General features: G+C 43.4%; 1 protein-coding gene across 1 annotated transcript; it reads left to right on the forward strand.

Annotated features, from left to right (window-relative positions):
* Positions 1-3,063: 3,063 nt before the first annotated feature.
* On the forward strand, positions 3,064-21,421 carry NRIP3 (nuclear receptor interacting protein 3; the record flags this gene model as incomplete). Its single annotated transcript, XM_080913022.1, has 8 exons — positions 3,064-3,109; positions 3,583-3,743; positions 16,500-16,661; positions 17,268-17,350; positions 19,141-19,280; positions 20,759-20,811; positions 20,911-21,005; positions 21,406-21,421. The coding sequence occupies 8 exons, from the start codon at positions 3,064-3,066 to the stop codon at positions 21,419-21,421; spliced, it is 756 nt and encodes a 251-aa protein (XP_080769148.1).
* Positions 21,422-22,619: the final 1,198 nt, after the last annotated feature.

A 22,619-nucleotide genomic window follows, 5' to 3' on the forward strand; every position in this document is an offset into this window, starting at 1 on the left:
GGTTGCCTTCTGTTGGGCTCTTGGTACAAGCCAATGTGTTATGTGGATAATCTTATCCTCACGGCAGCTCTGATAGAGACAGTACCGGCAGCATCATTTTCTGCAAACTCTTCCATAAAACCAGAAAACAGTCTAGCTTTGAACGAGTGAGTTCATTAAGTATAGAGCAACCCCAAATAAAAGAAGAAATAACAAATAACAGACAAACAGACAGGCAAGCAGACAGGAAAAAAAACATCATCAAATCGTGTATTCAGAACATCCAGGAAGCGTGTTGAGGTAGTCAACTAGTGAGTGCAGGGTGAAATCATTTGGGTGTGAGGCTTCCAACAACAACAACAACAACAACAACAACAACCAGCTGGAAGCTAGCAGCAAACTGAGGGCTCACAGCACCTAGCAGAAATTGGCAACTTGAGGTAGTCAGCTGGAGTTCCCATCTGAGCTTTCTGTCAGCAGCAAGCCTTCTGCGGAGGAGCCTTCTCTTTTCCACCATTGGCCCTCCTGGATTGAGGGATAAACAAGAGGAGCACCTGCAGGAAATCATTTACCTCCAGGCTTTCTCAAGGACACAGCACTTAAATTCCTCTCTGGCTGTTTTGCTGTTCTACTTTTCTGTCAGAGTTGGGGGTGAGCAGATCACTTCCAGACAAGAGGCCTTGAAGGACACTTTGAGTCAGATATACTTGGTCTGAGAAATTGTGGTGGGGTGGGGGGTACCCTGCTTTCAGAGCCAGCTTTTTTGGTGGGCTCAAACACATGGCAATTTAGCAAGACATTGAAGAAATCAAAGTGTCAGGAAGTCAGATAGCTCATTAATGAGAGTAAAGCTTTAAGCCCAGTATATCAGACTCCCAAATCTGTGCTTTGTACTAGACATCACCCATGGTCTAGTACTGCAGAGGGCTTTGGCTAGATGAAGAATTAATATTAATGTTTCCTGTTGGTGCCGTCCTCAGAGTTTATAATGCAATTGAATATGCAATGTTACTGCATCATTTTGTATGCATGCACACAGACTCAGAAGTAGAAAAAGACTTGCTCAGTCAGCTGGGAATTGAAACACCACAGAGAGGTGAGCCTTTTCAACATGAAGGACCAGGCTGCAGTCTGCAGAAACTCAATGTGTGTTCTGTGACAGGGGGAGCAGGCTTCCACACATCAACCATGCATAAGAACAGTGATGGAGTCAGTCTGACAAGAAAAGTCTTTAAGAGGTAAGTGGGCACTATGGCCGCAGATCCAATTGCAGAACACAAACCCCACTACAGCAACAAGCCCTGGATTCACACAAAGGTTCCCAGCTCCAGCCACAGCCCATTGATTTTTCAGCAACACTTGATATGGTCCAATTCCAGTTTAACCAGACAGATCCTGCTTCCTGGCGTTCCCAGGGGGAGTCTAGCTATGACAAGAGCCCCTTTCTTCTGTCAGAACATCCTCAGCAACAACAGGCTGCAAGACTGAAATGAACTGTCTCAAGAATTCCAACTCCTTCCCCAGAGCATCTAGCTGCCTGGTTTCTTTCCAGAGGAAAGATGCTGTCCCAAGCCAAGCCATATGGGTCCTCTCTGCTGGGCTGTTCTGACACCCTGCCAAGAATGGAGGCACCGGTCTAGACAGACAAGGCAGGGCTGTCTTTCACAGTTCCCTGGGTGAACACCCAGGCAGGAACCCAGGATACAGGACAGAAAGGAACCAGGGCAACCATTATGAAAGTGTGCCAGAAGACTGGGAGTTGAGCAGCCCTGCCTGCTCTCTGTGTCGAAAGGCCCCCTGCCCTGGGGCTTCCTTGAAGCTAGGTGAGCAGCTTTCTTTGTTTTCTTATAGTATAGTCTGTGTGCTCCAAAAGCAAGGGCAGAGGGAAGTAAGCCCAGCTATTCCAGGTCTGAGAAGGCCAGCACAGCTTCCGAAGAGAGATACTGTAGCTCTGCTTCCTGTTTTCCTGAGACATGGCTTTAACTTTTTGTCAAGCAGGTATGAGTGTTTACTGATAGCCTCCTCAGGATTGGGGGTTTGATGCTAAGCAATCAGGAGGATGCCCAACCTATGTCAGAGATGTCCTCTGAAAGAAGCAAAGATTGAGCCAAGATCTAGAAGAAGCATGGGTCATTGAAGAGGTTGAGAGGGAACATACCACTTAGAGGGTTCTCCAAAGGCAAACCGCTTGGCAACAGGGAGAAAGACTTCTTCCTGGTACTGGGAAAAAAAAAAAAAAAAATCCAAGATGCTGAAGTGCAGAATGAAGTCTCAGAAGAGGGTGTGTGTGTCCTTCTGTCAAGTGCAGACACCTTTTGGAGTGCTCTTTACAGGTCTGTGAGATGGGTGGTTCGGGTCTTTGCTTGAATAAAGGGGATGGTGATGAATGTGAGCTCACAGCGGCTGTCCTTCACAGAGATACTGCATTGCAAGTGTTCATTCGAGTATCCAGCTCACAACCATAAAAGCTCAGTAAGTGCCATTATCGAGACTTTATGGTGCTCTCAGAGTGCAGATCTTTTCTGATTCATGCCTGCTTCTTTGAGGTTAAGAGAAGTGTGGTGATTATCACATGTAGAAATGTGATCTGTACTAAGTCATATGTCAAGACTCCAACCCAGAAGGAACAAAACATACCTTTTAGAATGGCTAGAAAGTATGAATGAGTCTCAAAGAGAAATGGCTTTCAATTTTCACACAAGGATGCATTCCACCTCTATCCCTCAGTATCAAATCTAGTGTTCACAAAAACAAACCACACACACACACACACACACACACACACACACACACAAAAACACACACCCTTACACACCCTTCAGATGCTTTCTTGGTGTTCTTAAGAGCACGAGTACTTCCAGTGAAGGCTTCAGACCAGACCTGCCTCCCCAACTTCTGGTGCAGCGCTCGGGACAGAGGGTGCCAAGAAGAGGAGGGGTCCCCAGAAGGCTTCCACTCCAGCCCATCCTCCCGGCCCCCTCCGCAGTCACGTGGCCCAGTGGGTGGGGACACAGACCTGAAGTTGGAGGAATCAGGAGCTCTCCCAACTTCGGAGCGCAGAGGTGCAACTCTGAAAAGCCGAGCATGGCTCAGCTGTCAGTGATCCCGGGATCAGCCGCGGCGTGGACAGGTGAGCCGAGAGCCCGAAGGCGCCGACTAGGGTGGAAGAGGCTAGGCTGCTGGAGCACAGGGCTGCACAGCCCATTCCATGCAGTGCATGCAGGGCAGGGCAACCCACACGGGAGAGGAGACAGTCAGGCGAAGCGGCTCCGCTAGACCCTCAGCACCCCCAGGGTCAGTCGGTTCACCGCAGGCTGCCCCGAGCTGGCTTTTTCCTCAGGTTAGGTGATGGAACGGAGGTGGGTGGTTGACGCTAGATAAACCCCACCCGGGTCCCTGACCCGAGCGCCAGAGGGGCGGGGCGCTCTGCTGGCCACGCCTTCTCCCGCGCGCACTGGCTGCTCCCCGTGACGTCACGCTCGGCTATAAAAGGCGCGGGAGCAGGCTCTCGCGGAGCTGTCCAGGAGCTCGAGGTTGAGGGTGCTCGGGAGGGACGGACACCCGGCTGCCCGGCCGCGGGCGTCACAGCGATGTTTTACTCAGGGCTCCTCACCGAGGGCGGCCGCAAGGAGACAGACATGCGGGAAGCGGCGTCCCTGCGGCAGCAGCGCCGGATGAAGCAGGCGGTGCAGTTCATCCACAAAGACTCCGCCGACCTGCTGCCCCTGGACGGCCTCAAAAAGCTGGGCTCGTCCAAGGACACGGTGAGCTCCCCATCATCGGCCACGCCCGTCTCGGGCCTCTGGGCTGTCACTGACGCCCAGGCCCTCGCTGCCACTTTCACTGAGTCACTGGCCAGGCCTGTCGCTGTCCGCTTCTTGGCCAGTGCTCTGCAAAACCCCTCCCTATCTCACATCCCTGAAGTCTAGTTCTTGCCTCTTCTTCCTTGACGCAGTCTCCTCCTTCCCTCCCCACTCTCCTCCCTGTCCAAGGAAGAAAGAGACCCTGCCCTATTGCCCTCAGATCTCCTTTCCTCTGGTTTATCCAGAATCTTTAATTTGGCTCTTGGAGCTGGAGCCTCATAAAAAAGTCCTGGCTCCCACTGCCTCCTCACAGGCTGCGTGGCCAGTTCTGTATCCCAGACTAAGGTGACTAGTGGGGTGAATGAGAAACAGTGAAAAGCGAGGTTTCCTGACAGTTGCAGAATCTGTATGACTTTGGTTGTTTCTATTGCGCCCTCCTCCCCGTCGCCCCAAATCTACTTAGTTTAGTTTTGGTCTTAATCTGCCTGTGATTTTCTGCCCTGGGTGGGAAGTGGGGGGGGGGGGTGGGACAGGTGAATAGGGGTCAAGCTTACATCTTTCCAGAACCTAAACATTTCTTCACCACTCTGAACTATCCCTCCTCCACAGTCTTCCCTCTAAAGACTGGGAAGATGGAGGAAGCCCCAACTGCTTCATCTCAACAGACCAGATAATGCACGTACATAGTTGGAGCTGGGGCTGTTGCAGTCTTTTTATTTCTGGCAGTATTATTCTTGGTATTAAGTAGAAGTTCAGGATGTGGGCCAGAATCCAAAACCATATTGTCCTCCATCTATTGAATGGCTGAAGGATATGACCTATATTTAATTCTAGCCTCTTGCTCATAAATTTATATGTAACTTTGTAGCTTCATTTGAAGTTGTTGTTTTGAAAAGATTTTTTTTCCCCCATGAGACATCAGGATCTTGATCTATATAATCTAGGCTGGCTTGAATCTCATCTCATAGCCCATGTGGGCTTCTAATTCTTAAATCTCCTGTCTCAGCCTCATGATTGCTGAGATTATAAGGTGTGTACCATCCTCCTAGCTTTGATTGTTTTTTTTTTAATTTATAGTTTCATTATCTGTGGGAAATTTTATGAAACATTGATTAAATGTCTTTTGGAGTAGAAATAAATGAATGCTTTGGATAATCTTTTTAGTATTTTTACATTTCGAGATTCTGAAATACTGAATTGTGATTGTTGGCCTTAGGCTCACTGAGATTGCTATTTCTGGCCCCAGTATGGCAACAGAGGCAAGAGCTTCTGCTCCTCCCCCACCAATAGTTCTAACAATTCATCAATACAAAGGTTTTCCCTGCCTGTGTTAGATACTCTTATGAAGGGGAAGTTGCTCCAATTATCTTACTCCGTTTTTAAAGCTGTTTTTCTGCTTCAGCCTGGGGATAGATGATCCAGTCATGTTCTTTCACTTTAAAGCAGTCATGATTCATTTGGCAAATTCACTCTGAATCTTCTCACTTTCAGACCAAAGTAATCCTATTCAATAAGGTGTGTGTGTGTGTGGGGGGGGTTCTTATTAGATCAAAACGTGGACTTTTAGAATGCCGTATCTAAGGCTCTGATGTTTGGTTTAAGTGGCTAAGACATTACCTAACGAGAATGACCACCACATCCTTCTTCCTAAGATCCCATATACTACTTTGAACTACGTATGGGTAATTCTTCTCTGACCCCCGTCACAGCCTAGCTACAAGGGGCTGGCAGCACAGCTGAAGGCTGTAAGGAAGATGCTTTCAGAGCACAGCTATGAGGTAACACTCGGCAGTTCACTGTGAACCCCTGAACCATAGCTCACATGCTCTGTACCCCATTTCCCCCTCTCACTGCGCTCACACCTTCAATGTGCAAGTGATTGCAGGGAGGAATCAGAACACCTCCCAGAAACCAGGGCTGACTGGGGGAGGGTGGGTGAAACAGCGCGCTTGATGCTGTCTTGGAACTGATTTTGCAGCCTCAGTACCATCTCAGAAGGATTTTAGAAACATATCTTCTCAGCTCATTTTACAGGCAAGACAGATCATGCTGACTCCATTTTCTTCTACGATGTGAAATTTGGAGGGCATTAAAATTAACAGTAGTTTTTACTCGAAGTAGTTTATCAGACAACCCAATAGAAAGGGGACAGAAAAAGGAGGTACGGGAGGAGGACACTAATCCGACTCCTATTGACGCCGGGGTCTTAGCAGTGTTTTTCATTGTGTAAGTATCCTGTGCCTTCGTTATGTTGCTGGCTTTTCTGAATCATCAACCTGTACCATGCTATCTCTGTAATGTTTATGGTTCAATAGCAAACACTGTTGGTTTAGCAGATAGCACCTGTAAGGTGACCAAAGATGGCCGTATTCTCTTGGCCCCAGGGTAGTGCCTTTGCCCAATTCCTTTGTGTGTGGAGTTGGCTGCTACAAAATCTGCTGTGGAAATGAATTTTTATAGCTTATGTCTGGCTCCCTTATTTTATTATTTCATTGTATTGTGGGCACTTTTGGATTAAATTAAGAACTAAAACCAAATGTATGAGCCATATTATATTTGACTTTAAAAATAATAGAGAGGCTAGAGAGATGGCTCAGAGGTTAAGAGCACTGACTGCTTTTCCAGAGGTCCTGAGTTCAATTCCCAGCAACTACATGGTGGCTCACAACCATCTGTAATGGGATCCGATGCCCTCTTCTGGTATGTCTGAAGACAGTTACAGTGTACTTATATATAATAAATAAATAAATCTTTAAAAAAATAATAGAGCTAGACAAAAGCATCTTTATTCTTAGAGTTTTGCCTATTGTAATTTTCCTGCTTTGGTTAATAAAAGTTCTTGTTGTACTAAAGACTTTCCTCTTTGAAAGCAGTATGCCGTGTGATTATATGCTGTGTTTCTTGCATGATGTTACTACTGGCCTGTCTGGCTATATCCCTCCTTGCCTTGTAGCAAAGAAAATTTTTCTTTCCTTTCTATGTTTGAGTCTGCATATAACCAATAGCTTTAGGCAAACTAACTGGAATTAAGGCCAGAGGGGTAGTAGAACACAGTGAGGGAAACTGACTATCAAATACCTGATGGGAACAGATCTCTGTCAATTAGAGCCGCTCCGTCTGGTGCCCTATAGATTAGCTATCTATAATGCCATAGGTCTAGGAGTAGAGAACTTTGTAGCCTTAGAAGGAGCTTCAAAAGGCCTGTATAATTATAGCCTCTAGAAGGGCACCTGTGATGGGATGGAGAGAGTAAGAATGGAACTGGGGTGAATATGGTCAAGATGCACTGCATACCTGTATGCAAGTGTCAAGAAATAAAATACTGTTTTAAAAGATTACCCTTATGGAAATATTGGAGGAAATGAGGGAGTAAAATATGTCAGGAGAGGGCTGGAGAGATAGATGGCTTAGTGGTTAAGAGCACTGACTGCTCTTCTAGAGGTCCTGAGTTCAATTCCCAGCAACCACATGGTGGCTCACAACCATCTGTAATGGGATCTGATGCCCTCTTCTGGTGTGTCTGAATACAACAACACTCATACATAAATTAATCAATCAATCAATTAATTAAAAAATATGTCAGGAAAGAATGAATGTTCTGGGAAAAAGATACAGCAGATAAACCAGAGGTGGTGGTGCACTTTAATCTTAGCACTCCAGAGGCAGAGGTAGGTGTATCTCTGAGGTTAAGGCCATCCAGTTCTACACAGCAAGTTCTAGGACAGCCAGATGCACAGAGAAAAGCTGTCTCAAAAACAAAAAAAAAAAAAAAAAAAAAAAAAACGAAAGACACAGCAGGTATGATGGTCTGGCCATGAGGATGCTTCACAGAATTAGAGAACTGAGGACAGAGCAGCTATTGTGGGATGAGCAAGGAGTGTGGTGACAGGAGACAGTGACAGAAACACAATGGTGGGCATTGAACCAGAGATGGTATGTTCTAGGTAAGCCTCTATCACTAAACTATGTTCCCAGCCTCTGCACCCACTTAAAAACAAACAAACACCTTAACTGTGGCCACTGTACAGAGACTGAAGGGAACCAGAAGAATCAGAAGATAAACTAGGAGGCGGTTGAGCTTTGGATAGGAAATGGTGGCAGCTGGGTTAGATCGGAGGAAGTAAAGATGAGGAAAAGGATACTGGCTGTAGATGTGGTTGAGAGGAAGCAGCACTTGGGAGGAGAGGAGAGGAAAAGGATGTGTATGATGTTCAGTGCTAAAGAGCATTTGCAGCTGTCTGGGGTTCAATTCCCAGCACTCAGTCTGTGGCTCACAACGTTCTGTAGCCCCAGTTCCAGGGGATCTAACTCCTCCCTTCCTCTGGCCTTTCTGGGGTACACAGACATCCATGCACATAAAATAAAGAACTAAAAGAATGTGTCTATGAGTTGGGTACACTGCTTGTATAGTTCCAAGCTACTTAAGACTAGACTGGACAATATAGTGAGGCCCATTTCAAAACTTAATCAAACCAAACCAAGCCAAGTAAATTTGCTAAGGTTGGCAGGAAGGAGAAGTTCCTGACCGAACATGGAGCTCGGACTTCCTCTATCACTGTTAAAGAAAGCACAGCTTAGTGAGATTAGTGATTTGCTCAAGGTAATATACGACAAGTGGTAATTTGCTAAAAGTAGAAGCCTTCGTGCTGTGATAATTAAGTAGATGGGTTGGGAAGGAGGATAAATGGTAGTTAGTAGATCTTGAATGCTAAATGGAGAGAATTTTTGTTTGTTCCAGCTGGCAAGAGAAATTGTAAGGGGAAGAGGTCATGAGAGTAATGTTTTAGGATTACAAATGCTTAGATTTAGCAGTGGCAGCAGAAATATAGTTAATATATGAGAAGAAGTCACTTTATTCACCAAAATAGAGGACAGAGAAGAAGAAACAACCTTTATGGAAATATGGGTAGGACAAATTGAGTCTGAAGTGCCCATGGAGTGTCCGCGTAGAGGAGCATAGTGGGGTCTATAGGCCTGAAACTCGAGACTGAGCTGTCCTTGAAGGGAGTAATTTATGCAATGAAAGCAGATAAAATCGCCCATGGCAAATATGTAAAGTGAGAAAAAGGCCAAATATAGAGCACTTAAGAATGCTGACATTTTAAAAAGGAGCAGAGGTAGACAAGACAAATAGAAAGATGGCTTCTGCCGCTAGTTGGGAGAGATATTCAAGAAAAAAAATGCAAGCTTTTTGCAACATTTCTGATAACAAACATATGGAAGAAATCCATTAGTAACTAATATGTTGAATTTATATATGTTTGGACAATAATCTCGAGTATCTGTAGATGACAGCACCAAGTATGGGTTGGGGAGATGGCTCAAGGTTTTTAACACAATACTCTTCCAGTGGACCTGAGGTTAATGGTGGTTACCTGGTGGATGCAACCACCTGCAACTCAAGATCCAGGGGTTCAATGCTCTCTCTGTTCTCTGAGGACATTTGCATTCTTGTACACTCCCCACCCCAAAACATAATTTCGAATAGTTCAATAAAATAAATTTAATGCACTGAGTAAGGCAGCTGTGAGGGAAAGAGTGTTAAGCGGTGTATTGGTTATTTTTCTTGTTACTATGACAAAATTGCTGACAGAAGGAACTTTTGGAAATGATTTATTTGGACTCGTGGAATAAAGGTTCAGACCATCATGGTGGATAAGGTATAGTAATAAGAACTTGAGGTGCTTGGCCTATTGTGTTGTGCACACACACACACACACACACACACACACACACAACTACATGTGCTTAAAAATTAAATAATCAATTACTGTGTGTGCTGTATATGCATACAGATATATAATTTAGTGCTTGCATGTTCTGGTAGGTGCCTTAGTTATCTATGTGGCTTTCCATTTTTAGTCCTTTTCTGTTTGACTGTCTATAGAAATTAGATAAGCTAAATTATTTTCCAAGGTCTCTTGAAATAAGGATTGGCTGTTGAATTTCACCAGTAAGATACAGGGGACACTGCTAATGGAACTTTTAGGGAAACATTAGCCTTCCTGACAGAAGGGACATATGGCATTAGGATGGTCCCTGTCCTCTTCCTTCTTTTGAATATGGGTGTGAAGCTTGGATCTAGGGACCTTGCTCATGACCATGGAAGCATGTGTAAGAGAAATGAAAATTTTAATATGCTGAGTTAATATAGGCAGTGTCCCTTCAAATTTCCTTTTCCTTTAGAACTCAGCTTAAACCTCGGCAAGCTGGCCTTTTTTGTGGCTGCATCCTTCCTGTGATGTGAGATCACCATTTGTCTAAATAAACGGTGATATAGCAATGTCTGCTTTCTTCAGAAAAGCTCTCACTATATTGTCTAGGCTGATCTTGAACCTGTGATCCTTCTGGCCCAGCCTCCTGATTAGTGGGCATGCATCACCATGCCCATTCCTGATTTATTGATTTTACTAGTATGTGTTGGTCTTCTTAAAATGGACTAAGATGGACCAGCAAGATGGCTTAGCAGGTGAAAGCACTTGCAACTGAGTCTAATGACCTGAGTTCTATCTTGGGATCCACATGGTGGAAGGAGAGAACACACTCCAGAATCTGTCCTCTGGTCCCAGTGTATCTGGTGCAGTGCATGGGTACACACATGCTCTGAACTTTAAAACATTTTGAATGAGTGAAAATTCCATTCTCTTATACCTTCTGCCTTAGCGTTTCTATTGCCGTTAGGAGATACTACAACTCCACACCTACTCCAACAAGCCCACACCTCCTAATAGTGTCAGTCCCTATGGGGCAAGCATTCACTACACAAGTCTGTGGGGGCCATATCTATTCAAACCACCACACCTTCTCATCATATCCTCTCTCCTGTTATACTAACTATGTTGAATTATTATTTTGGATTGAATCAACATTTACTGTTATATTATGACCATGTTCATATTGTTCACAGCTAAGACAAATGTACTGATGTTTTTCTTTGTTATATATTTTTCCAAAATGCATTCCTTGAGTTTTTCCTTTACTTAACTTTCAATGTGAAATTGCTTTAAAACTACAGTTACAAGTTCATTTAAAAAAAAATTAAACTAAAATATAATTGCATCATTCCCCTCCTCTTTCTTCTTCTTTTATCATCATCATCATCATCATCATCATCATCATCATCATCACTATCAAGACAGGGTTTCTCTGTGTATAGCCCTGGCTGCTTTGGAACTCACTCTGTAGACCAGGCTGGCTTAAAACTCACACTGATCTGCTTGCCTCTGTCTCTGGAATTCTGGAATTATAGGCGTGCACCACCATTGCTTGGCCCTTTTCTTCCTTTCCTCCTCTCTCTCAATCTCCTGTCTTCTTTTTCTTTAATAAAAATATAAGTACAGCCCTATCAGTCTGCATGTTACTCATATGTATATGATTTGGGGGTTTACCACTTGGTATTGGATAACCAATTAGTGGGCGGGGGAGGGGCTCTTTCCAGGGAAGACTGTTTCTCTCACTGGCAGCTTTCCTAAGTTGCCTATAGTTCTTTGTCCCCATGAGATCTCCCCCTTCCACGTCAGCGTATCTATTGGTGTTGTCCTTGGTCAGGCCTTGTTTAGGCAGTCATGTGGTGACTTCTCACTTGTAGAAAAGCCATCTCACCGCAGATTTCCTGTTCCTCTGGTTCTCACGTTCTTTCCACTTTTTCTTCCTTGGTGTTCCTTGGGCTTCAGGGGCAGAAGCTGTGTGGTAGATGTATCAGTTATTGCTGAGCACCGCATGATCATTTGGTCTTTACATTTTCATGGGCTGTGTTTTCCTGTAACACTCTGTCAACTGCAAAGAGAAGGTTCTTTGGTGAGGTGTGAGATATCTGGCTAGACTCTGACACGGGATGTATGACTCCTCTGTTTTTGAAACAGTCTCATGCAGCCCAGGCTCATCCTGTACTATGTAGCTAAGGCTGGCCTTGAACACTTGATCATCCCGCCTCCACCTCTCAAGTGTTGGTTGGAGTTAGAGCATCTCCACTAATTAGTTACCAAATACTGAGTAGTAAACCCCAAAATCATATACATATGAGTAACATTATATGGACTAAGAAGAGCACCATGCTTAGCCCATTTTTCCCTCTTTAAGACATTCTTACTGGAATCCCATTTTCTCATTTCATTTTGGTCTGGCTGCTGTTGATTTTAATAGGCAAACTTTTAATCCATCACTGCTTTTTAGAATTTCCTTTGCTGTCCTTGTCTACTGAATTTTTAAAAAAATTTATTTGTTATAAGTATTTTGGCTGCATATATGTTTGTATACCATATGCATGCCTGGTACCAGCTGAGGCCAGAAGCTAGCATGAGATTCTCTGAATCTTGAGTTACAAAAGGTTGTGGGGCATCATGTGGGTGCTTAGGTATCAAACCCAGGTCTTCTGGGAGAGCGGCCAATGCTCTTAACCATTGAGCCATCTCTCCAGCACCACTGCTAGATTCTTGGAGGTATTATTCCTCATCATTCTGGGTCCTAATCCTTTGTATCTGTGTCATATTTTTCTCTTTGGGAGCTTTTGGGATTGCTGTCATGATATTTCATGGTGTTGTGATACCTTTTTATCTGTCCTTTTTAGTCCGACCAGGGATATGATATGTTGAGATAGACTTTCTTTTTCTTTCACTGTACTAGGCTTTGCCCTTCCAGTCTTTAAATCCACATCCTTCAGTTCTTAGTGTGGAACCCAGCAATCCAATAGCTGTTGGACACATCTGAAAGGCAAACTATTGACCAGTTAGTCTTTTAAATTACAAAGTAAACTTTTAGCACTCTTCCCAGTTGTTTGGGTCAAATGGGAGTCATAAGCAAACTTTTCAGTTTCCATCCCTACTTACACCCCTGATGGTAGATGTTCTAATACTTAATGTTATAATACCAAAGTCGGCTCAGCTTTGCCAGGACTTTGGGCTGATTGAGAAAACTGTGTGTAATATAACTACCTCTATACATGTGATGCTCTAACATAAATCTCTTAAGTTATCAGTACTAGTGACTTTTGATATTCATGGGTTCTGTATCCACAAATCCATTCAACTGTAAGATGAAAATATTTTTAAAATGTTTACAGGGACTGGAGAAATGGCACAGCCATTTTGAGCATTTGCTCTTCCAGAGGGTTCAAGTTAGGTTCCTAATATCTATGTTGGTCAGCTCACAAATTTCTTTATTTCCTTCATCGGAGTGTCTTCCTCTTTTTCCCCAAAGATACTGATTTTTGCCAAGAATCAGTGTATTTTGGGAATCTATTTCTTCTCCTCACTGGAGTTATGGTGAGTCATAGCTCTGACTCTCTTCTTCCTTTGAAAACAGTAAGGTAGCTTATAATAAAGACCATTCCTCTGCTAGTCCCCTTCCCAGGAACCTTCTGGGCTCGGACTTCTAAGAGTAACATCTTTCCCTTTGAATCTGAAGAAGAATGTGGTTGGTCAAATCTTGGGTCTAAGTGCTATCCTTTGAGAGTTTTGAAATGTTATTGTAAAGTGGGCATAAGATATCTGTGTATAGAAATTTTCTCAGATATGATATAGAAACTATTAAATTCGACTGAAACTCAAACTTAAATATACATGCCATTCCTTTTCCTAACATTAGGCTTCTGACATGTAAGGTCTGTTAGGTTTCTTCTTGGTCAGTGTCTCACATTCTTGTTCATTAAAAAAGTGGGGATATAGCTTAGGGGTAGAGTGTTTGGCTGTAGAAAATACTAGCATGCCCGAGGTTAAATCCTCAATGCTGTAGGAGAATGTTTAGGAATGGAAGAGAGTAAAGAGGAGAAAGAGGATGAGGAGGAAAGTAGGTAAATGAATAACAAGATAGAGGCTATCAGTGAGGGTGATTCCTGTGGGATTTGCCTGGTCCCAAAATGTGTATGTTATGAGTTTTCTCAGCCATGACTGTCTTCCTATTCTATCAACCCTGTTGGTAATGCCACCATCAGAAGATCCAGGCCTATAAGGCACCTGCAAAACAGGCATGAAAAGTAAGACTATAGGGGTGACATTTAATAGCAATAAGCAGAGCTTCTGGGCACCCATGACAATGAGCTGCCTTTCTATAAGGTACTGACTTACAGCTGTCAGGGAAACACAGAGATCACTTGTTCTACAGTAAAGCGTCTTTCTCCCAGTTGCCCCTGTAAAGGGAGAAGGCAGAAATCCACATCACGAGGGTCTTTGGTTCCCCTAAGCTACAGTTGGTCCTATATTATTAGTTCTCTATCACTGTGATAAAACACCATGACCAAGGTAATTTATTGAAGGAAGGTTTATTTAGGCTTAGGGTTCCAGTACAATTGTGGTGGGGAAGTGTGGTAACAGATCGGCATGGTAATTGGAGCTGGAAGCGGAGGGCTCATATCTTGAACTACAAACATGTAGCAGTGAGGTCACAGTGGGAAAATCATGGGGCTTTGAAGTAAAAAACTTCCTCCTTCCTGTAAGACCATATCTCCTGTCTTAGTCACTGTTCTATTGCTGTGAAGAGACACCACAACCAAAGCAACTCTTAGAAGTGAAAATATTTAATTGGGAGCTTGCTCAAACAACTTCAGAGCGTTAGTACAGTATCATCGGTGGGGAGCATGCCAACACGCATGGTGCTGAAGCAGAAGTGAGAGTTACATCCTGACCGTCAGGGGGTTGTGGTGGTAGGGGGAATGGGTGTATGTGTGTTGGGGGTATGGGCTTTTTTAAACCTCAAAGCCTACCCCCAGTGACACACTTCCTCCAAGGAGACAATATCATCTAATCCTATCAAAGAGTTCCATTCTTTGGTGACTAACCATTCAAATATATAAGCCTATGGGGGCCATTCTTACTCACACCTCCTAAGCCTCCCAAAATGGCACCAGCAACTAGGGACTAAGTATTCAAATGCCCAAGAATATGGAGACATCTCATTTAAGCCGCCACTTTCCATTACCTGCCCCCTAAATTCTCAGAGCCATATCATAATGCAAAATACATTTAGTCCAATTTCAAGTCCTCTTACTCTTTGTCTCACAGTCCCAACACTGTTTTAAAGTACAAAGTCTCTTTTGAGGCTCAAGCCATTCTCTTAACTGTAAACCCATGTAAAAGCAAAAGGCAAATTACATGTTTCTACCCAGCAGGGCAAACCTAAATCCTAAACTCCATGCCTGTTGCAAGGGCTTAGATGATTTTGTCCCTCCAGCTTTGCTGTCTGCAAGGTACAACTGTCTCTCAGGCTGGTTCCAGTCCCTGTGTGCAGGTCTCGTTGGCAGAGCATCACCAACAGCTTAGCCTCAATCACAATCCAGCTTCATTTCACTGATGGTCTCTCAGGGCCTCCATGCAGGGACTTCCCTGACACATGCCTGGCCTCAGAGGCTTTCTGAACCCACAGAGAAAGAGCCCATTGATTCCTTTACTCTTACTTAGATCTTACTGATTCTAAAGCTAGCAACCGTGTGGACAACACTGCTGAGTTCTGCTACCAGCTTGGGATGGAATCTGCTCCCTTGAATAACATTTGCAGAAGCTTTTGGTGTTTGTTTCTTTCTAGAAGCAGAAAGTTTTTTAGGCTTTTTCTTTTCGTAAGGTGGAGGCTTAGCTGAGTGTAGGCTTACCCTGGCGGACCCTTCCCTTTTCCAGTGCAGATCTGGGTTGGTCATTCCTTCATCTCCTTATCTCTTTCAACACAAGCCCTGGCTGCAACATACGTTTCCTGGTGCTCTCTTATATTTGTGGCTGCACATTTTGTGTCTCTGCCTCACTTGGTCTTTTTCATAGGAGATCTACATAAGAATGACTACTAATAACATTTGAAAGAATCGATATTAGGATGTCTTAGAATTTCCTCTGCCAAAGAAATTTGTCTTTAAATTTGCAATTTAGTCTTAGAAAAAAAAATGCTTAGGACAAGGACAGAAAGCAGCCACATTCTCAAAGTACAAAACACACAGAACAGCATCTAGCCCAACTGCTAATAATGTTCCCCTCTGAAGCCTCTTATTTTGAGCATCTACAGTCCATGTTGCTCTCACATGTCTATCTCCCAAGCTATTCTAGTATGGCCTCTTAAAATCCACCAGACTCTCCATATTCTTTCACTGGCACACTTTTGGTCCAAAGTTCCAAAAATATAGCATGGCCAGACCTGTTACAATAGCCTAATCTCTGGTACCAAACTGCTGTCTTTAGGTTTCTATTGCTATGATAAAACATCATGGGCCAAAAACCCTTGAATTTATTTTAGCCTACAGATCCCAGCCCCCAAATCATCACTGAAGAAAGTTAGGACAGGAACTAGAGGCAGGAACTGAATGAAGTGCAGGCCAAGGTGAGCTTTGCTTAGTGGCTTACTCCTCATGACTTGCTCAGCCTGCTTTCTTAAACACCCGAGGATCACCTTCCCAGGGACAGCACTACCTGAAGTGGGATGGGCTTTTACATACCAATTGTCAATCAAGACAATGTGCCAGAGGCTTACTAACCTGCTGGGAGCTTTTTCTCAACTAGGGTCCATTTTCCCAAATGACCTGGGCTTGTGTCAAGTTGACAAAACTAAGCAGCTTACTCCAGAATCAGCTGTTACATGTTGGTTTATAGTACCTACCCTGACAATACCAATGCCATCCTCACCTGAGGGAAGAAGAAGCAGACTTGGAGCTGTTATGTGAAGTCCCTTCATTGTTTCTGTGGGGCAGGGGTGGGGAGAGCAGGGAGTATCCTGGCAGTAAGCAGTCTCTGCTTTCTATCCCTCAAGCAACCTCATAACATTCTGCAGAGGCGCCTCATGGAAACCAACCTGTCTAAGCTCCGGAGCAGCCGTGTTCCCTGGGCCTCTAAGACCAACAAATCCAATCAGGTTAAGTCTGAAGGGCTAAAGAAGTGTGAAGAAGACGACATGATTTTAGTGTCTTGCCAGGTAAGAGAACATTTTCTTTCTAGAGTTTTCTTAAAAGTAAGATTTGAGTGCCCTTTATGATCCCAGTAGTTGGCCCTCTCCTCAAACCTTTACAGACAGTGGTTGTAACATGGAATTAATAAGTGGGTTTTAAAGTTCTATATACTAGAAGTGCATACAATATTTTATGTGTGCACATTTGAATGGAAAGAAATACTGAAGCTTTTTATCAGATTTACAAAATATGTGTGATCTCTTTAAAGAGCTGGCATGTAGTTCAGTGGTTAAAACAAAAACAAACAAACAAACAAGCAAAAACCTCATCTAGCATGCTCGAGGTTCTAAATTTGCCCCCAGAATGATTTTCTAAGATTTTGTATATAATATTTAGTATATAGAGTGAAGCTCCCAAAGTCCTTTATGGGTATTCTGTCAGCCTTAGATTTAGTTAGCAGGAAGCAGAGCCAGTCAGACAGATTTAGCAGTGGGAAAAGGGGATGGCACACACTGACCAGTTGGAAGGATGCTCTCAAACCATGTTTTTAATTTGTCATCTGCTGCTTGCTCAGTCTCCATCCCTCTCCTGCTTCTCTAGATCCTATTAAAGAGTGTATTTCCTTCCTGCAGTGTGCTGGGAAGGACGTGAGAGCTTTGGTTGACACTGGCTGTCAATATAATCTCATCTCCTCAGCCTGTGTGGACAGACTGGGGTAAGTAATTAGTGCTGGGTGGAAGTCAGATGTAATTGTTTTCTTGCTTGAATCTGGTTTAGGGTTATAATGCTCGAATGTATCCACAGAAGCAAGAGAAACATGCAAAGATTTTTCTCTAGTCCAGGACCAGTTTCCTTAATAGAGGGAAGTGTTGCGACTTGTCAGACAATGGAAGAAATGCAGGAAACCTTGGGCCTTCTGTTTTCCACTTTCTAAATTCTGAGCAGGCTTCTAGAGTATGGGGTGAGAAATTGTAAGACTCTTGCTCAGTACATGGCCTGATTCGGTTCTCTGGACAGCAAGTTGTCCTGTTGTTACTCCAGATATGTAGAAGCAAGGATGGCTTTCTCTAACTAGGAGAGAGAAATCCTAGGATTCTCCTTCTTCTGGACCGAGAAATCCATTCTGGACCTTGTTGCTATTTCACTCAACCTTTCCTGCTACTTCTTCCTTCTTCTTACTCTTTCTTCTAAAGTACCAGATGTTCCCTGAGGTATCTTGCCTAGAATCAACCTGTTATTTCCCATAGTTCTCTGTAGACCAGTGACTCTCAACTTTCCTATGTTGTGGTGACCCCCAACCATAAAATTATTTTTGTTGCTACTTCATGGTTGTAATTTTGTTACTTTTGTGAATTATAATATAAACATCTGTAATATAAATTCTAATGGTCTTAGGCAATTCTAGTGAAAGAGTCATTCAACCCCTTAAATGGGTCATGAGCCTCAGGTTGAGGTCCACTGCTGTAAACAACAAATTATTCCTTAGACCAAATTTCTGTAATTATTTAGACAGACCAAGTGGCCTGTTTAGAACTTCATCCAAAACATGCATAGTCTCAGCTGAGCTTCATTTCTGTTCTTACTGACTATATTACATGATCCAGTTCTTCTCTCTCTGCCTCAGTCTCACTTCCCACCCACTGCATGACTCTCTGAAGTTTGTTCTGTGAATTAGTGTGTGCATTACTGTTTAGGATCGGGGTAGAGTAGATTCCAGAACTCACGTGGGAAGAATCCTAAGTTCTTTGTCTTTGTTTTTTTTTTTTTTTTAATGTAGTAAAGAGATGAGGTGCGTACAATATGATGGTTTCAGAAAGACTAATGATGTCCTGGTGCATAATTAGGCAGCAGACTGCCATGATTCCGGAGGAATTAATAACCATCTGTAAAACTGCAATTAGTTTTCTTTTGGATGGGCTGTAACACCAAAAGAGAGGAAATGGAGGAAAGAAGTATTTGCACAGACAGCCCATAATTAGGTATTTATCCACCAGCCTGTAATAGCTTGGGTGCTAGCTATTGCAATCAGCTTATGTAATTGTGTGAAACCTTGGTGCAGTTCCTTTCTTTCCAGCCCAGCAAAGGCAAGTCAAATTAGTGAGGACTTTCTCCGCAGTATTCTTTGCAGTTACCAGTAACAATGTTCTTACCAGACAAGTGCCTGTCCCATTAGCCTTATAGACTAAGACAATTTTATGACAATACTTTGAAATAGAAAGGAGGAGAAAAATGGACCTTGAACAAAGCTCTTTCTAATTTGGAATTAATTTGCCCTCTGATATCTGTTGTCCATAAATGAGTAAAAAGACACATTCATTAAACTATCTCGCACACATGGGGGAATATTAGGATGCAGAGCAGATTTCTCTGAACCTGTCAATTCCTCTCTGCACAAATGCAGGTAGTGATGAAACAAGTCTCATGTTTAAGTGGGCTAGCCCAGGAAGTCCCCAGAGAACCCAATTCTGAGACAGTGGGACCATGATAGCTTTCTCTCTGTTTCAGACTAAAGGACCATGTCAAATCCCATAAGCATGAAGGAGAAAAGCTTTCTCTACCACGGCATCTCAAAGTAGTGGGGCAGATTGAGCACCTACTGATTACAGTGGGCTCTCTCCGTCTGGATTGTCCAGCAGCTGTGGTTGGTGAGTTAAACTGGGGGCTAGACCTACGGGGTCTAACATAAACCCTCCTGAGGTCTCATGCCTATAATACTGACTTCTTCAAAACCAAGATTCCCATTTCTGTATACTCTACACCTTTGTGATCATTTTACCCTTCCAAGAACTGGGATTAAAGGCATGTGCCACCATACCCAGAACATTTGTTATCGAGACAGGGTTTCTCTCTATAGTCCTGTCTATTCTGGATCTCACTATACAGACCAGGCTGTTCTTGAACTCACAGAGATTCTCCTGTCCCTCCTCCTGAGTGCTGAAATCAAAGGCACGTACCCCCATAAAATCAATTTATTTATTTACTTACTTATTTATCAAGAGCTAGGGAGATGGCTCAGTGGTTTAGAGTATCTCCTGCTCTTTTAGAAGACTCACTTTAGGTTCCCAGCATCTAAATAGGATGGTTCACAACCACCTATGACTCCAGTTCCAAGGGATCTGACACCTTCTTCTGACATCCTCCGGCTCCTTACACATGTGGTGCACAGACAACACACACATAACTATTAGGTAAATACATAAATCTTTAAACACGTATACTTGATCACACAAGGCGATTTTCATACATGTACATGTACTTTCTCACTCTTCTCTGTTCAGTCACTGTTACCCTCAATAGCTTCACTACTACTTTATGTAATCTGTTTATACATGCTTGTATGTGCCCTTATGAAAGACACAAATGAGAGAAAACATGAGGATTTGTCTTTGACATAGCTTCATTCTTCTCTATCGATAAAAAAATTCCGACTTTTCCTATTTACTTGTTTGGGGAGGGTGTGCTCAAATGACATGACACTTTTATGGAGGTCAGAGGTGAGGTCTTTCCTTCCACTGTGAGGATTCCAAGGAGTAAACTCAGATCATCAGATTTGACAGCAAGCGCTTTGCCCACTGAGCCATCTTACTTGCCTAAAAATGGATTTTATTTTATTTTTTTATGTATAAGTTAAAGTGTCCCCAAAGGCACTTTTCATGAACTTGTTATGGTGAAGACAAGCTCCTCTTACTCATCTGCCACAATGTCCGATGGCACCCTGTCCTTCTGAGCTTCTCATATGTTCTGTGTTAGCCCACACTGCCTACCTGCCCGTACTTTACTGAAGGCCTCTCTCCCACACTGTCTACCTGCCCGTACTTTACTGAAGGCCTCTCTCCCACACTGCCTACCTGCCCGTACTTTACTGAAGGCCTCTCTCCTCTACAGCAAAAAAAAAAAAAAAAAAAAAAAGACTTTGGTTTGAATTTTGGATCTTACTTTTTTTTTTTTTTTTTTTATCTATAATGATCTGAGAAAGTACTCAGTAAAGTTCACCAGATGTTTATTGGGTAGTTAGCTGGCTGTTTTGTTGGGTGGGTGGATGGACAAATGAACCTAACGGTGTTTAGGCTGATGTCCAAGCCAGCATGGAAATGTCTGACTCTTATTGTTTTGTTTTTATTAGATGATAACGAAAAAAGCTTGTCGCTTGGTCTCCAGACTCTTAAGTCCCTGAAGGTAGGACTGACTCTGCATTTCCCTTGACATTTCCTCTCAGAGGCAGGAGACTGAGAATAGCATCACTGACAAGTGACCACTGACCCTTCTTTGTTTTAGTGTATCATAAACTTGGACAAGCACCGGCTGATTGTGGGGAAGACAGACAGAGAAGAAATTCCTTTTGTGGAGACAGTTTCTATGAATGATGACAAGTGAGTACAGGGGTCAAGGGGATTCTTGGACAGTAAAGGTTGACAGTCCACCTTTAGTTTTCAGTCATAGCAGACCAGAGACGACTGTCCAACAGAATCCTGTAGCCCACATGTTATAATAAACAAGAATAGCACACAGAGCGGTGGAAGAAACCAACAGCCTTTTTAAGGTGGGGTGTGTGTGTAACAGGGTTTCAGTATGCAGCCCGGCATGGGATGGGGCATGAGATAAGGTTCTAGCACGTAGCCCAGGCTGGCTTTAAATTCATGAGCTTCCTGCCTCAGCCCAGGTGCTAGAATTGCAGGTGTATGCATGAGACATTTTGAAGCCCAAGTTAATTTGTCTTCAGATTAACTCCTTTGAGTTTGCTATCAATTATGTGTTTCTTTCTCATTTCAGCACTTCAGAAGCATAACTGCAGCCTGAAGCGTGTGTGTGTGTGCGCGCATGTGCACACACACCAGGTTGAAAGACTGAGAAAACTGGGGTCCAACCAAATACAGTAGCAACTTGCTATGGACCAAGTCCTTCCCTCCAGTACATCCTGCAGGGGCTTCTTCCCACCCAGACCTTTCTAGACTACAGTCTGTGCTTAGGGGTCTTGTCTGGTTAATGGCTTAATGGTTAAACAGACATTGTTTTTTACTTCTTTCAATATTTAATTTATACACCTTTTTTGACACTGCCAGGTCTTATTTGTGGCCTATTTCTCTGCTTCATCCAAGAATTTGCTTTTTATTAATCCAGTGTAGGGCTGCCAGTTTCTATTTCTCCATAGAAAATACTTGCTTTTTTAAAATATTAAAATATATAGTAAATAGGAACTTCCTTTCAGCTGTTTCAAAGAGGTGTAGAAACATGTCGTGATGTTAGAATCTCTTCTGAAGTAATTGATTTTTCCAGTGTGAACTGATCTGAAAGGTGTTTCAGAGAAATCATCTGGTCCAGACATTTAATTTGACACATGGACAGGCAGATGAATTGTCTATATTCCCATATGAAGTCAGTGGCAGAAGACAGCCAGAATCTAGGCCTGATTCCAAACCAAGGCCCTTAAGCTGCTTCATTTGTTCTCCAGCCTTAAGAGGAAGGCAGGAAGGTTAAAGTGCAAAAAGGAGGGGTATTGGATGTGGCGTAGTGGTGGAATGCTTGTTTTATGTGCACAAGGTCCTGGGTTCAAACACAGCACTAGGGATAGAGAATGGCTTGCTGATGAAGAGTGCTTGGTGTGTAAGCATGAAGACTGCCATTTGGACCCTAGAACTCAAACAAAAACTGAGCATAGTCACACACACCTGAGACCCTAGAACCAACAGGAACACCAGTGGAACTTCCAACCACCAATGACCGAGAGAAAGAGATTGAAGAAGTGGGGGGGGGGGTATCTCCAGAGTCCTTGCCTCAAAAGAACCAAGTGAAGTGTGGGAGAGAAACAGAGGACACCCACATGTTTCTCTGGCCTCTGAGTGTGCACAGGTGCACAGCCCCATGCACTCATACAAAATTCTACACTTACTCACAGGCACACATGGACACGTACCACAGGAAAAAATGAGAGGGGACAAAACAGGCTACAAAGATGAGACAGTCTCCAGTCTCTCACAGTGAACAAA

This window comes from Micromys minutus, assembly GCF_963924665.1.
Source record: "Micromys minutus genome assembly, chromosome: 2".
Classification (NCBI taxonomy): Eukaryota; Metazoa; Chordata; class Mammalia; order Rodentia; family Muridae; genus Micromys; species Micromys minutus.